Below are 13,395 nucleotides of genomic sequence, written 5' to 3' on the forward strand. Positions count from 1 at the left end.
CTTCGAAGAGTTCCACTCTTCCACTCTTCCACTCTTCCACTCTTACTCTTTTATCACTCTATTTCGAACCCTATTCCAAATTACTAACCCGCAATATAATTCGGTATCTACCTTCCAGTAACAACTATCAAATTCTAACTCTTCAAGTATGAATCGCATCTCATTAGCCGCCCTTGCTGAGCAAGGCAAAGCGCACCTTGCAAGCAAAGAATCCCGCGTCAGCATTCCGCAATTGATACGCGGACGTATCTCGATTACACTTCCGCGAGGCGCTAGCGCGCGGCCTACATCCTTGTCTCGACTCGCGACGATCTGCTTAGCGCAGCACATATTTGCACATCTTACCCCCATGGACATTGTACCCCTTACATCAAATAGAACTGTTTCATTCAATACAAAACGACGACTTGATTCTCACGAAACCTTAAAATCCTCCTGTGTCCTCATTGGAACTTTCCAACACCCTTTGAGGACCAAAAATCCTATCGATCCCACCAAAGAGGTTGACCTAGCCGCTCGGGTTATCCTCTCCATATCTCTCAAATAATAAACTGGTTACGCGTGCGTACGAGTTAATATCTCTACGAACAGTATACCGCTCGGAGGAATCTGCAAAATTCCCCCGGCCTCGCTAGCCACTCGGCCACCACGTAACATCGGATAAGTTAATGTGAATGAAAAAATCACTAAATTTGTATATGCAATAGCACATACGAGTCAAGAGATTCCAATCTTAAAACAGTTTTTCCGCCGCATTTTTAATTTTTGATGGCCATTTGTTAATCAGTTTTTTTTTTTAATTTCGTTTTTCCATAAGTCGAATGTAACATTTGATCTAATTATCGAAACGAGATGAAATCGAATGCAGTCGTTTCGCCCTATACCGATCGAAATATTTGATCTCTTGACTTTTGCACATAAAACCGTACCCCGGCTACTCGCAAGTGTTACGTAGCCCCTCTTTACGTAAATTTCGACTAGTTATAATCCAGTAATCCAAAAAGGTAGTTATAGAATTCCATAAACTACCCAGGCACCGCTGAACGTGGAATATCCGTAAATTAATCGTATATAAATGTTTATTGAACGTATGTGATATATATATACTGTGACGTGGCAGAATTCTGCCGTCGCAATTAGGGACGCGGCGGTAGCGGTGAGTACCGAATTTTGACATTATTTAATTTCAGTATCGGTTGGCGACACTCAGAGCCATCTTGGGCAGTCATTAATTGTCAGCATGTGTTGTAAAAATTTGTTAGTATAAGATTTGTTATTTAGTAAGTATCGTAAATGGGTCTGATATTGCGGGTCATTACCACGGTCGGTACGAGTCGAGGAGGAAAAATCGGGATCTGAATTATTGCGCCGCGATACCCACCGGGACATCTAACGCGCGCACTGTCAATTGACGGCGCTTGGCAGCTTGACGGCGTTCGACGGAAGGACGGGAGAGGGGTTTCCGAAATTCGGAGGTCCTGGCGAGCCGCGGAGCTCATTGTCCAGGATACTCCGAGTGTCGCCGGTACTGCCGATAACCGCTCTTCTCCCGTGGCCGCCGAGGCCCTGCTCTCGTCCCGTGGTTGGATTGCCACTGACTTGGTGAGTAAACCCACGATGGGGTTTAGTAAAGATTCGTTTCCGCTCTAAATTTTATTAAATGGTAACTTGTATCCTCCTCGACACGCAACCCCTCGTCCGCCATGTTTCGGCCGCGTGCGCCGGAAACATCGGAATTAGAAAATCGGTGATTTCGTCGCGGTGAGTTCTCGTGCGAAATATGTGTGTCCCGTGAGCATGATCCCGCGGCTTTTGAGTATGAATCGTCGCTCCCGGAGCCGGAATTGGCGGGCCGTGGACCGAGCTTTTGAGTAGGACTCGTCGCTCCCGGAGCCGGAATTGGCGGGCCGTGGACCGAGCGGAGTCCGAGCGGGCGTTGTGCCCTGGAGGGCTGGCGTTGCCGCCCGTCCCGTGGAACCATGAGGTTTCCGTCTTAAAGTAGCGTGCCGGCGGGATTCAGAAGTCCGATGTCTTGCGTCCCGTATATAGTGTTTCCGAATTGTGATCGCGAATAAAGAACTACCGTGCCGTCTCACTAAATATTTGGTTATCGTGTCCTTTCTTTTTACGGTCCGTCCTCCCAGTACCCTTCACGTTGTAGGGACCTCGAACCCCTCGTCTCTACCGTGCCACGGAAAGTCGTAAGGACTTCCACGGGGCTGAGTAGCCGGTGATCGGGGCCGTTTCTCGCCCCGCGACATCGGCCTCGCCCTTGCCGGGAATCCGCGGGCCGCGGCACGCTTCTCGCGCCTGGCGCCCTAATACAAATAAAAACGGCCCTGCGGCTGTCGGGCGAACTCCCTCCGGCCGATCTCGCGGAGAGGCGATCCACCTGCGGACCCTGATACTTCCCCCCCCCGTTTGCCAGCGCGCCCAAGGTAAAGGAAAACGTGTGGCAATATTTTCTGAACATATGAACAAATATTCCTGTGGATATTATGTTTGTCCACCGAGCGGGCTTTCTGTGTTCGATGAATATTTACTGTATATCTTAAATAGTTACACCATATTTTGGAAACAACCAAATATTCTACATGAATATTCGTAGAACATTCATAGGATACAGGAGTGTTATGTGGGATCTTATTATTAACATTATTTTGATATTGTGATACTACATTTAGCATGGATAGTTCAGAACACTAATACTGAATTCAATGCAGATTACAGATCTCCACAATTTGCTGTATAAGCATATCGATATCAATCGATACTTTCATTTCAACACTGCCTTTAACGCCGATGATATGATTCATGATGCAATATTGGAAGATAGTATCGATACATGATTTATTATGAAATATCAATCTGAAAGTATCTGGACTTAATATAATTCAGATTAAAGAATATTTATTATTCTACAACCAAAGTCGAGGCCCCTAGATTGATGTCTTGCTCTACTTTTAGCATGAATGTTTTCAGAACATCATTTTTTAATAATATTAAACAAATACGTAGTTTGATACGGAATGTTACTAAATATATACTTAATTTCTAAGGAATATCATTTGGATTAAGGAGATGTGAAAGTGGCATCAAAGCGGTCTTATTTACGAAACTTTTCTCCGAACCGGATGTACAGACTGGTTTTAAACTTGACAATGTGAATATGGAGGCTATAAGAAAGGTCCTGACACCCATAAAATTTCAATCTTTTACATTTGTTTATTGATATTTTCAAAATTGTTTATAATAAATGAAATTTCATGACAGTCAAGACCTTCCTTAAAGCCTCCATGCTCACGTTGTAAAGTTTGAAACGATTCGGTACACCCGGAGAAAAGTTTTAATAAACGATTGAGTTATGTAAGCAGCCTTAGCACCCTCGAATCTAGGGAAAAATATAATCCGATCATCGGAGGCTAGCCATGGAAATCCGAATACAGGTACACGATTAGAAAGCTCATGCGAAAGGATCCAGATCCAGGCTACCCGACACGACAATTTCATCGGCCAAGACGACTGCAAAAGTCATGGATCGACTCGAAGCAAACAATCTCATGACTGTACAGCGCATCAGCACGCCCCACAAACGCCATTCTCACCTGGGCCCTAGCATCTCCCACCAATTGGAACACCCTGCCAATAAAACCGACAACCGGCAAATTAGCGGGGTCTTTCAGTGTTAGCCGTTTTGCCACAAGCTAGTCAACGTCGACGATTTTGAGTGGAGCTTCTGGTCTTTGGTACTCCGTTCCTAGCGAAGTAGAGACCGAGATCGCCGGACTCCCTGTCGAAGATCATCTATCCTGTGAGCCGCAGTAGTGCCATCCGGTACTCCGGCGATCTAAGCGCACCGAGTAAGAAACAAACGGCGGCACTACGACTTCCGTTGGAAGGGAGGTCTTCTAGGAGATCCTAGGGCACGGCACGGGTCCAAGGTGTTCAGTTACCCGGCTTAGTCGATCAAAGGAGAGTGTCACAAATTCGGCCGCTGATTAACACGTTCACGCCGGGGAAATTTTAAACCATTGGTTTTGCCATTCGATGTGTACCACCGGTGGTACATCCCGTCGCGAATGTGTTAAGCCAGGTAGAGGATAGTTCGCAAACTCGACTCATCTTTATTTCATTCTAATCTTACCTCCGATCGAATCGAATACTAACCATTGTTGCGATTTCCATGCCTAGTTCCGGTTAACCGGACAGATTAAGATTTCGTTAATTTTCTTCGAACAGCTGAGCTCGAAATCTCAGCACCGCGAGATAGATTAGAATTACCAGTAGTCCGCCATTCTAACAGCGAAGAATCTCCGTGTCTACATTCTGGGCATACAGCAACCTACCGCCGCTAAAGCGCGTTGTCGCGACACCCAAACCGCCTCGACGCGGAAGTAGGATAACCCTAGAGAAAATCAGATCAAGGCATCTCGACTACCCCTCACAGCTGATTATAACGAAACATTACTGGCGGACAAATACGACAATCATAGCACATTTGCCTACATTGTCATTCATTGAGACCCTGCTCCTGTCCTCATTTCCGCAAATCCTCCCAGAGGAGTTGATCTACCGGCTCGGGTGATCTCCTCACAAGATTAATACATTCGTTACGCGAGAATTCCAGGTAATCCCTACCCGAATTTCCCCACCCTCGCATCCGCTTGGCCGCCACGTAACAATTTACCTTTCGAATGCTACTTTTACATCCTTTAATGTTTCATGAGGCAGGATCAAAAGAAAGTATCGATGATTGAAAATTTATATTGATTAGTCCTAAACAAAAAATATTGATTGATATTTCTAAAATGTCACACACTATTATGGGCATTGATAATCCGACATTATTGCGCTATCTTCTTGAAAAAAGAAGAGAAATTCCAACAAAACACACCTTTGGTGTAAAAAAAAGACAAGTTCATAGCCTGATGGTATTTTAACTTCAAAAAATACTACGAATATCCCTAGAAATAATTACCGATCATTATCTCCTTTATTTGAAAAAAATACAACAAAACCTTCAGAAGTAACAATAATAATAATATTACTCTTACAAAAAAAAGCAAACATTGTTATTCATATTCAACTTACTAAACTTATGAAATCAAGTGTTGCCGACAAATTTAGAACATTTTAACCGGTGTACCGACGGCCTGTTAAAATAATGAAATCAATTACCGCGTGACAAGTACAGACAAAGCTCGATTAATAATCGTTTCAATAATTTTAAATTGTTAATATATAATATGAAAGTAATGGTGAATAAAATTTGAAAAATATCTACTTCTAAAGGTTTGTTTTAGTTTTTATCACATGAAGAAAATAATGACAGCTAATTATTTCTAGGATTATTTGTAGTGTGTTTTTAAGGTAAAATAACATCATGCTATGAACTTGTCTTTTTTTACACCAAAGACCTTTTTTTGTTGAGCTATGCGTATACGTGAGCCCAGATCGAGTACGTACGGTTAGATTTCGTTTCAGTTTCGTTACCTAAGAGGCACTGCAATTGATTCGATCATTTAGAACGACGTCCTCTTAAACGGATAATAATGTTTAATTAAGTATTTCCAGACCTTTCTGTCGAGTTCCGTGATCGGCCCTGTATGTTCCGGAGGTTCAGCAGGAGAAGGAGAAGGTGAACTCGACGGCGAAAGAACTTCATCAGGATCTTCCGCACTTCCTCGGGACCAATCATCTTCCGTAGTATCACTTGGAACTCCGTCACTTCCGGTTGGCCCATTGTCGCTAACCGATCGTCGCATTTCTGATTCGAGTGTGGCATGGGAAGACGGATCAAGCCATCTTACAGCTGTTGCGGTTACCTCCGAAGCAGAACTATGAATTAAGCGTTTTCTTATTAATTCATTAATTTTATGATAACTCTTTGATGATTAATTTTTATTTAGCGCTGCAAGATCATTGGAGACAAATCGAAATTAATACTGTTCGTGAAAATCTTTGCGCTAAGACAGTAGATGATAAAGAGTAGAAAATCAGAAAATGCAAAATTTGTCAATGGTTACTTCAATGATTTTACATGTCTTTCTTATGGTACGTCCATACATCCAAGTAAAAAGTAGCTAGTTTCTAGTTAATGGTACATGTTCATGTTCTAGCTGGTGGTCAGATAGTTCAACACGTTAAGTGCCCAGCCAGTTTTGCTTGCCGTTCTGTTCAGGCCCAGACTTGGCCGTCAAGTGGGCCACCATCGATGGGCGAACCGGAGAATGAATAGAAGTGTTCGGAATTGCGGTTAGCCCGCCGAAATATCGGCTTGAGGCCCTTATACACAGCAAGGAAAAAAGAAACTGTCAGCAATACAAGACCTCAGCATCATTTAGTGAAAAAGGAAGCCAGTGCGCATAAAATTAGAAGATACTACACTGAATGTTACGAAAGTAATTATCGAATGTTAGGTCCAAAAATTTAACTCAAAAAGTTAGCACAATTCAATGACTTTACATGTCTTTCTTATGGTATTTCCATACATCCAAGTAAAAAGTAGCTAGTTTCTAGCTAGTGGTACATGTTCATGTTCTAGCTGGTAGTCAGATAGTCCAACACGTTAAGTGCCCAGCCAGTTTTTCTTGCCGTTCTGTTCAGGCCCAGACTTGGCCGTCAAGTGGGCCATCATCGATGGGCGAACCGGAGAATGAATAGAAGTGTTCGGAATTGCGGTTAGCCCGCCGAAATATCGGCTTGAGGCCCTTACACAGAGCAAGGAAAAAAGAAACTGTCTGCAGTACAAGACCTCAGCATCATTCAGTGAAAAAGGAAGGCAGTGCGTATAAAATTAGAAGATACTACACTGAATGTTACGAAAGTAATTATCGAATGTTAGGTCCAAAAATTTAATTCAAAAAGTTAGCACAATTTTTAACGTATGTAAGAAAAATCCACACTTTTGTTTACGTCGTTTCAATAAATTGCATTGACTTTTCTGTATTATATTCTTTTTTTTTTAAAGCATTGACTGAACAAAAATCGATGTCCCTTAAGTGAAATCTTTAGTCTCACAGTCAGTATGCAAATGCAGATACGCGCGGTGCTGTAACATGAACCTAAAATCTGTGGACGGTCCCTACGGACCGGCGTAGCACTTAACGTGTTAACTAGACTAATTTAAACTAGGCAGTGTCTAGCTAATGCCTCGCTGGACTAAACTATACAATATAAAATAGACTTTGCCTAATCAGAATGGTCTACGAAGCTGAAAAGAATAAAAAAAATTCGCCAAATATATATATATATATATATATATATGTGTGTATTTATTCATAAATATGTATTATATATATCACATCACTATATATATCAAGGTCTCAAGACGAGAAATCACAACTCGGATTTTGCAATGTTTAAAAGAAAGTAAATATGTGGGGCTCTCAGTAGAGTCCTACGTGGACGTTTCGATACGTGGTGGCAACATATGGCATATTAGGGAAATTTGAGCTTAAACGAATTTTAAGATTATTTAAAGAAATGTTACAATAATCCTCTAACTGTGAGTCTGCCCACATCCTATATTCGTTTGACCATTGGGCAATGGTTTCCGAAGGATTAACCAGTAGAGATCAAAGGGCACAAATGGGACCAGTCCAGGACCCTTAAAAGATCAATTCTCCTTTTGTCGCGCTAATGGGGGAATGACTTAGAAGGAAAACCGAGGAGGATAGGTCCGTCTCACAGCAGGTATTAAACGCAACGACCTTAGGCCTTCCTAAGCAAGATTCCAACGCTGTAGGCAGGCGATCCAACTGATCAACACCCAAGGATCGTTGTTTCATTTATTATTATGTCCCGAAGATGCCAATGGTATGTGAAGGTGGAAAAGGGCAATGGTGATTGAATTCAAAATTAAGGTTTCAGTAAAATTAACAAAAGTTTATTGGCTAATTTCTACAAAGTTCGAGAGGATGTGGAAAGAAAAAACCGTATGATGTATGTAAAAAATTATCTGTTTAAACTAAGATTTTTTTATGACTTTTCCTGAAAATCTGTCTCCCGATCTTAATTCGATATTTGAGCTGTTGCATGTGCAGGAAGCGTTACGTGGGACGTAACCGTGACCATCATAACTCTCTCCGATCATAAAAATTAACATCAGTTACTATTATTACATCTAGAGAACAGAGTGGAAGGGGATATTTCGTGTATGGAATATTCGTATGTGGAATGGGAGGCAAGACCTAGTCTCCGCGCCTTCCTTGCGATAAGGAGGCGATAGGAATAGTGAATTCGTGTACGGAAGGGAAGGCGAGACCTAGCTCCCGCGTCTATTGTATAATCGAAGGGATAAATAGGAATGTTCGTGTATGGAAGGGAAGGCGAGACCTAGCCCCCGCGCCTTCCTATGATCGAACAAATTATATGAAAGAGTTTCGAGGGAATTCGTACACAGAGGGGGAGGCGAGACCTAGCTTCCGCGCCCTGGGTAAAGTCGAAAGGAGATATAGGAGAGAATTCAGACGGATTCGTGTACAGAAGGGGACGCGAAACCTAGCCCCCGCGCCTACTGTGTCATTAAAAAGATAATGGGAATCGTAATTTTGTGGGCTTCTCAGCGAGTCCTATGCGGAATTGTCGATGTTGGTGGAGGTGTGTGTTACGAAATAAAGAAACGGGAGTATGATTTACTTAGTTTATTGGGGAAAAGAATTTGAGGAAGATTTACAGGAATGACAAATTGAGCGCGTGTGCGTGTGCGCGTGACGAGGGTGGGTGTTTTTAAGTACCTTAATTCATTTTCTGGATTGCTGTCCGTTCGTGACGTCGCACTAAGTTTTGAGATGCGTGAATTGACTCCCGAATTTTCGGTAGTGAGGCACGAAAATGTTTTTAGTCCCTGAAGGTGGGTTTGGAAGGAAATCTCCCATTGTAGATAAGAGCTAAAAACATGCCTTAACGAAACGAATAGGATTAGGAAAAATCTCTTATTGAAGGAAGGAGTTGAAAATATGTTTTAGGGAGACGAGTAGGACTAGGAAAAATCTCCTACTGGAGTATCGAGGAAGGCGTTCGAAAGGAAGAATTTGGGAGAAGTATCCTCGGGAGAGGGAAGTTAACATTTACTTTTCTGGGAATAAACTATTAATGTCGCCGTTCTACTGGGATTTACGAGCTCGCCCGTGCAGGGGTGGTATCAGTTATTGCGAGATCCCATTTCCCCAAATATTATGAATGTTACGAGGAGTAGCTGGGCTCAAAGTCTTTGGGATCCCTTTCGACTTATTTACTATTTACGTAATAGTTTGGTCAGCCAGTCACGAGAACTAAGATGGGGGACCCTCGGTTATCTGGACTGAAAAGAAACTGTTATAGACTCGATAGGCAGTATTCAGAGAAAAGTTAAGCCTGGACTAACAAGGAAGGTACCTGAGGTGTCCCCCTCCGATTTTGTTCATTTTTAAATATGTTATAGAGGACTAAAATCTAAGGGACCCGTGTTTTTTTTTATCGGCGGATAAACACTTTTAGTAGGTGAAATCAGGCTTCAAAGTTGGCCGTGCAAGGGGGTGAGTTGACTGTTTCATATAGAAGCACTCGACCGATTTTCATGAAACAACCGTCAAAGTCTAGGGAATAAAGAATTATGAAACATGCATTTAGAATTTTTCGAAAAAATTCAATTTTAAGGGGTGAGCCACCCCTTTGAATACTTCTTTTACCCCTTACGCGAGCAGTAATTGCTCTATCCAAATGAAACTTGGTTAATTTATAGACCAGAACAATACAAAAAAAGCGTATTTTGGTTTTTTTCGAAAAACGAATTTTAAGGGTTGTAACAACCCTTTAATAAAATGATGTATAATCTCGTTTTAAAACCAGCTTTGTACGACTTCCTTGGACTTACAGGACTTTAACGATTAAAATTAATAAAAGAATACGATCAGGTACCATCCGATACATTCGAAGGGTAAATTACCCCTTGGGTTCAAAGGAATGTGATTCGTAGAATATAAGACTGTGGAGTTAGCTGTCCTCGCAAGTAGTGCGTAGCCGAGTGGTAACGCCGCGCAAGCGAGCAGTATGCAGTGCCAGGTTTTCAAACACTGTGACGAAGATGTTCAAGCGTTCGAGCTAGAGTCGACTAGACTTCTCGACCGTTCCATGTTTACGTTTCAAGGACCAACAGTGCCGACGGTTGGCCCTCCCTGCGTCCCACTCCGCGAATTTTCGACGACGTCGAACGGACTCAATAGGAGAGGGCTCTCTTTTGTCTCGAATCGTCATCGAGGACGGACCGTCCGATTTTGTGGTTTCTGTTTGTTGGGCCATTTTGTCGTTCCCGTGAGTGCAAGTGTCGACGCATCGACTCAGAAGAAACTCGTTTCATCTTCAACCTCTCAGAAGATTCGGCGGGACCACAGAAATAAAGACTGTTCTCATTTTTAAAGAAAAATAAGTCGGTGTTTCTATTTTTTACCCTACGATGGGAACCTCCTTGCGAACCACCTGTTAGTGTATTTGTTACGTTCCGCTCCGCGATCCGACTCAAAGGACCAATAAATGTTGTGTTGGCTTTGTTAGTTCGATTCGCGGAGGAACGGCTAGATAATTTTCTGGATGTGAAGTGCGGTCAACGAAACTTAAACGTTTATTTAACACTGGTAATGATTAACAATTCGAGCGATGTTTAACAATAAAATCACGAAATGAAGATAACGGTGTGATAAATGATGTCTAATTAAGCGGGCCACTAGCGCGAGTGGACTTCGTGATGGCGCGAGAAGTTGCGCGCGTAAAACTGCAGAATCGTGGTTCTCGCGGGAGATCGATTCTATCTCGTTAGATACCGCGGACGCGTAAAGTCACGCGGGAGACCGAAAGACACGGTAATGCCGGGACGCTGATGGTCGCTACGGCTGTTCAATCGGATCTGGTAGTTGGGACCAAAGTTTAGAACAAGAGGGTCCCAGAGAGAGATTTTAAAGGCGGAGTTTGAAAGAAGATCGACGAATTGCATTTTTGTATGCGGCTGATTGGTCAAGGAGAACGTTGAGTAAAGGGGGGTTTTAGGCAGTTCCACAGGCGTGAGTGGAGACTGCGCATGCGGTTATCGTTCGAGAATTTGGAGAAGCACTAGAAGAAGCGTAAAAGAGCGGAAACCATAAATTGTCCTAATTGCGGACGTGATCGAGAGGTACGAAGGTTTTCTTGGGAACTTTAGAACGACATTTTCCAGATGGGTTGGAGGAGACAGTTCCGGATGAAGAAAGGCGCGTTACGAATCGAACTCAAAAGACGTGTCGCGACGACGACCCTACCTCCAGGGGGTCGACGCCGTTGTCGACCCTTGAAGTGGTGGTTGGCGCGCCTGGACGGCGCAACAGGACGCAAAGGCTAGCTTCGAACCACACGGGTCATGATAATTACTAATTTAGCTCTTGCTAATTCGGCGCGAACACCACCTATCGTGCATAATAGAACCCGGTCCTTCTACCGAGGTCTGTAGCCGGCCGCGGATCGGAAACCCGAGAATCGTCCCGGAATCGATCTCGATCGGCTTTCTCGAGACACCTGGCGCCCAAATCGGTCAACACGTAACCGTCCATTCGAGGCCCGTGCCGTGTCGCTATTCCGGCACCCGAAATCTAACCGGGCATCTCCGAATAATTGGTAACGCGGTCTACCGTCCCGACACCGCGTCACAGAATATTTTTCAAAGATATTTAATTTAAATGTGCGCAATTTTTTAAAGTAAAACTACATTTTTGTAAGTCACGGCAAGCTGAATATAAACTATTAATCTGAATATCATATATCAATTTAACGTTTTCCAATATTTTAGCGACTGATAGTCGTAGTGCTATTTGGTTAAAAAAAAAAACTCCGTGGCAGGTCGCGTGTCTTATATCTATATTTTTTTTTTTTTTTCTAATGTGGTAAGTAGAAGGAACCTTGAAATGATATTGAAGACTAGGTTCAAGTAGGTTCGAATTTTATTTAAATTTAGGCGTCCGGGTTAGGTAGGGTCAATTAATGAGTTTTAGTTTCACTCAGATTCCACCGTTCCCGTTCCTCTGTTCCGACTTCTGTCTCCTAGTTCTTCTATTTCTCATTTTTAAGTAGATGCGAGAGTTTCTTTCGATAAATCTGCGTGGCGATTCCCTCCGCTGCGCTGCGCTGCCCAAATTGCTCATCTGGAGGATGGCAATATTGAGGAAGTTTTACTTTCTCATGGATTGGAAAGGTTGGAGAGAAGGCGGAAACACCCTCATTGGGGTAGCACGGGGTAGGAAGGTTTTGCAATCCCTCTTGGCAACGGTGGCGGGAACTTTTCCACACTACCGGAGGAAGAAAATCTAGAGAAGATCAAATCTAACCCTATTGTAACCTACCTTTTGCTAGTTTGGTGGTGGATCCTAATCCTTCCTCCGATCTAGCTCTTTTCTTTGGGAGGGGGAGAAGTATTGTATCCGGGCACCCGGATACACTTCTTTGCCAACCGTCTTTTATACGTCTCTTGGCAACGGCCAAGAGACGACGATCAACGGCGAGTTTTATGTCGACGTTTTTGGTCTGACGACGTACCCTGAATAAAGAGCCCTTTTCTATATTACGTTGTCTAGTCATTTCACATCATCTATACACGTATTCTAGACTTCTATGATATACGTTTTGAAAATATTGACGTGAAAAATATTTACATATAAATTCACGGAATGTTTTTATTATGCATACCATAGCTGTTGTAAGTTTTCTACGACAAAAACACCGTCGGTGTAAAAAACTTGCGCAAAATACATCCAATTAGAAAAGTATATTTTGCAAAGTCATATTCATGTCGTGGTAATTAATCGCACAATAACAGTGAAATCAGTTACTTTTGACAAATACGTGCATTGAATGTTATATGCATAATACAATTTTACGAAAATATACCCATAAAGTAATAATTAGCGCATAGCAGTGTTACGTCCAACGTAATGTTCTCTGCACGTGCTTCTGCAATCTGCACGTTTATCGGCTCACATATGCGACTAAGTCCGGAAGGTTAAGGTTTTTTCAGAGAAACACCATAAAATCATTGAATTTACTATATTTTTTCCTTAGGTTTAGATAACCGAGAGCCATCTTGACTTAGCCTCCGTGACCAACCGACCCGGTTATAGAATAAGTCATTTTCCAAAGCGGGAAACGTAAACTTAGACAGCGTGAGACCTCCCATTATTCGTAGCCACCTCGCACGTGCAAGCTCATAAATTTTGAGAACAATGACAATATAATATAAATACAAGCAAGGTATCTGTTTGGAAGGATCAATACCAGAAATCACCGAACCAAAAGTGTTGATCGTTGGTACTACTATGAAAGAACGGTACCAATAAACTACCATCCTAAAAGTATCCATGTTAATAGGATTTGGTATTAATAGAAAGTTATAAATAA

At 42.6% G+C, this 13,395-nt stretch overlaps 1 protein-coding gene across 3 annotated transcripts in view; it reads right to left on the reverse strand.

The window, feature by feature from the left end:
- LOC105696069 (growth arrest-specific protein 2) overlaps nt 1–13,395 on the reverse strand; it is a 98,558-nt gene that overhangs the window by 22,572 nt on the left and 62,591 nt on the right. For all 3 annotated transcript variants that reach the window (XM_012418235.1, XM_012418234.1, XM_023432936.1), the window contains exon 6: nt 5,577–5,838. In XM_012418235.1, the coding sequence (XP_012273658.1) occupies nt 5,577–5,838 (262 nt within the window). The remainder of the gene's footprint in view (nt 1–5,576; nt 5,839–13,395) is intronic.

The sequence above is a fragment of the Orussus abietinus genome, unplaced genomic scaffold, assembly GCF_000612105.2.
Source record: "Orussus abietinus isolate OABI.00-Male unplaced genomic scaffold, Oabi_2.0 scaffold304, whole genome shotgun sequence".
Lineage (NCBI taxonomy): Eukaryota > Metazoa > Arthropoda > Insecta > Hymenoptera > Orussidae > Orussus > Orussus abietinus.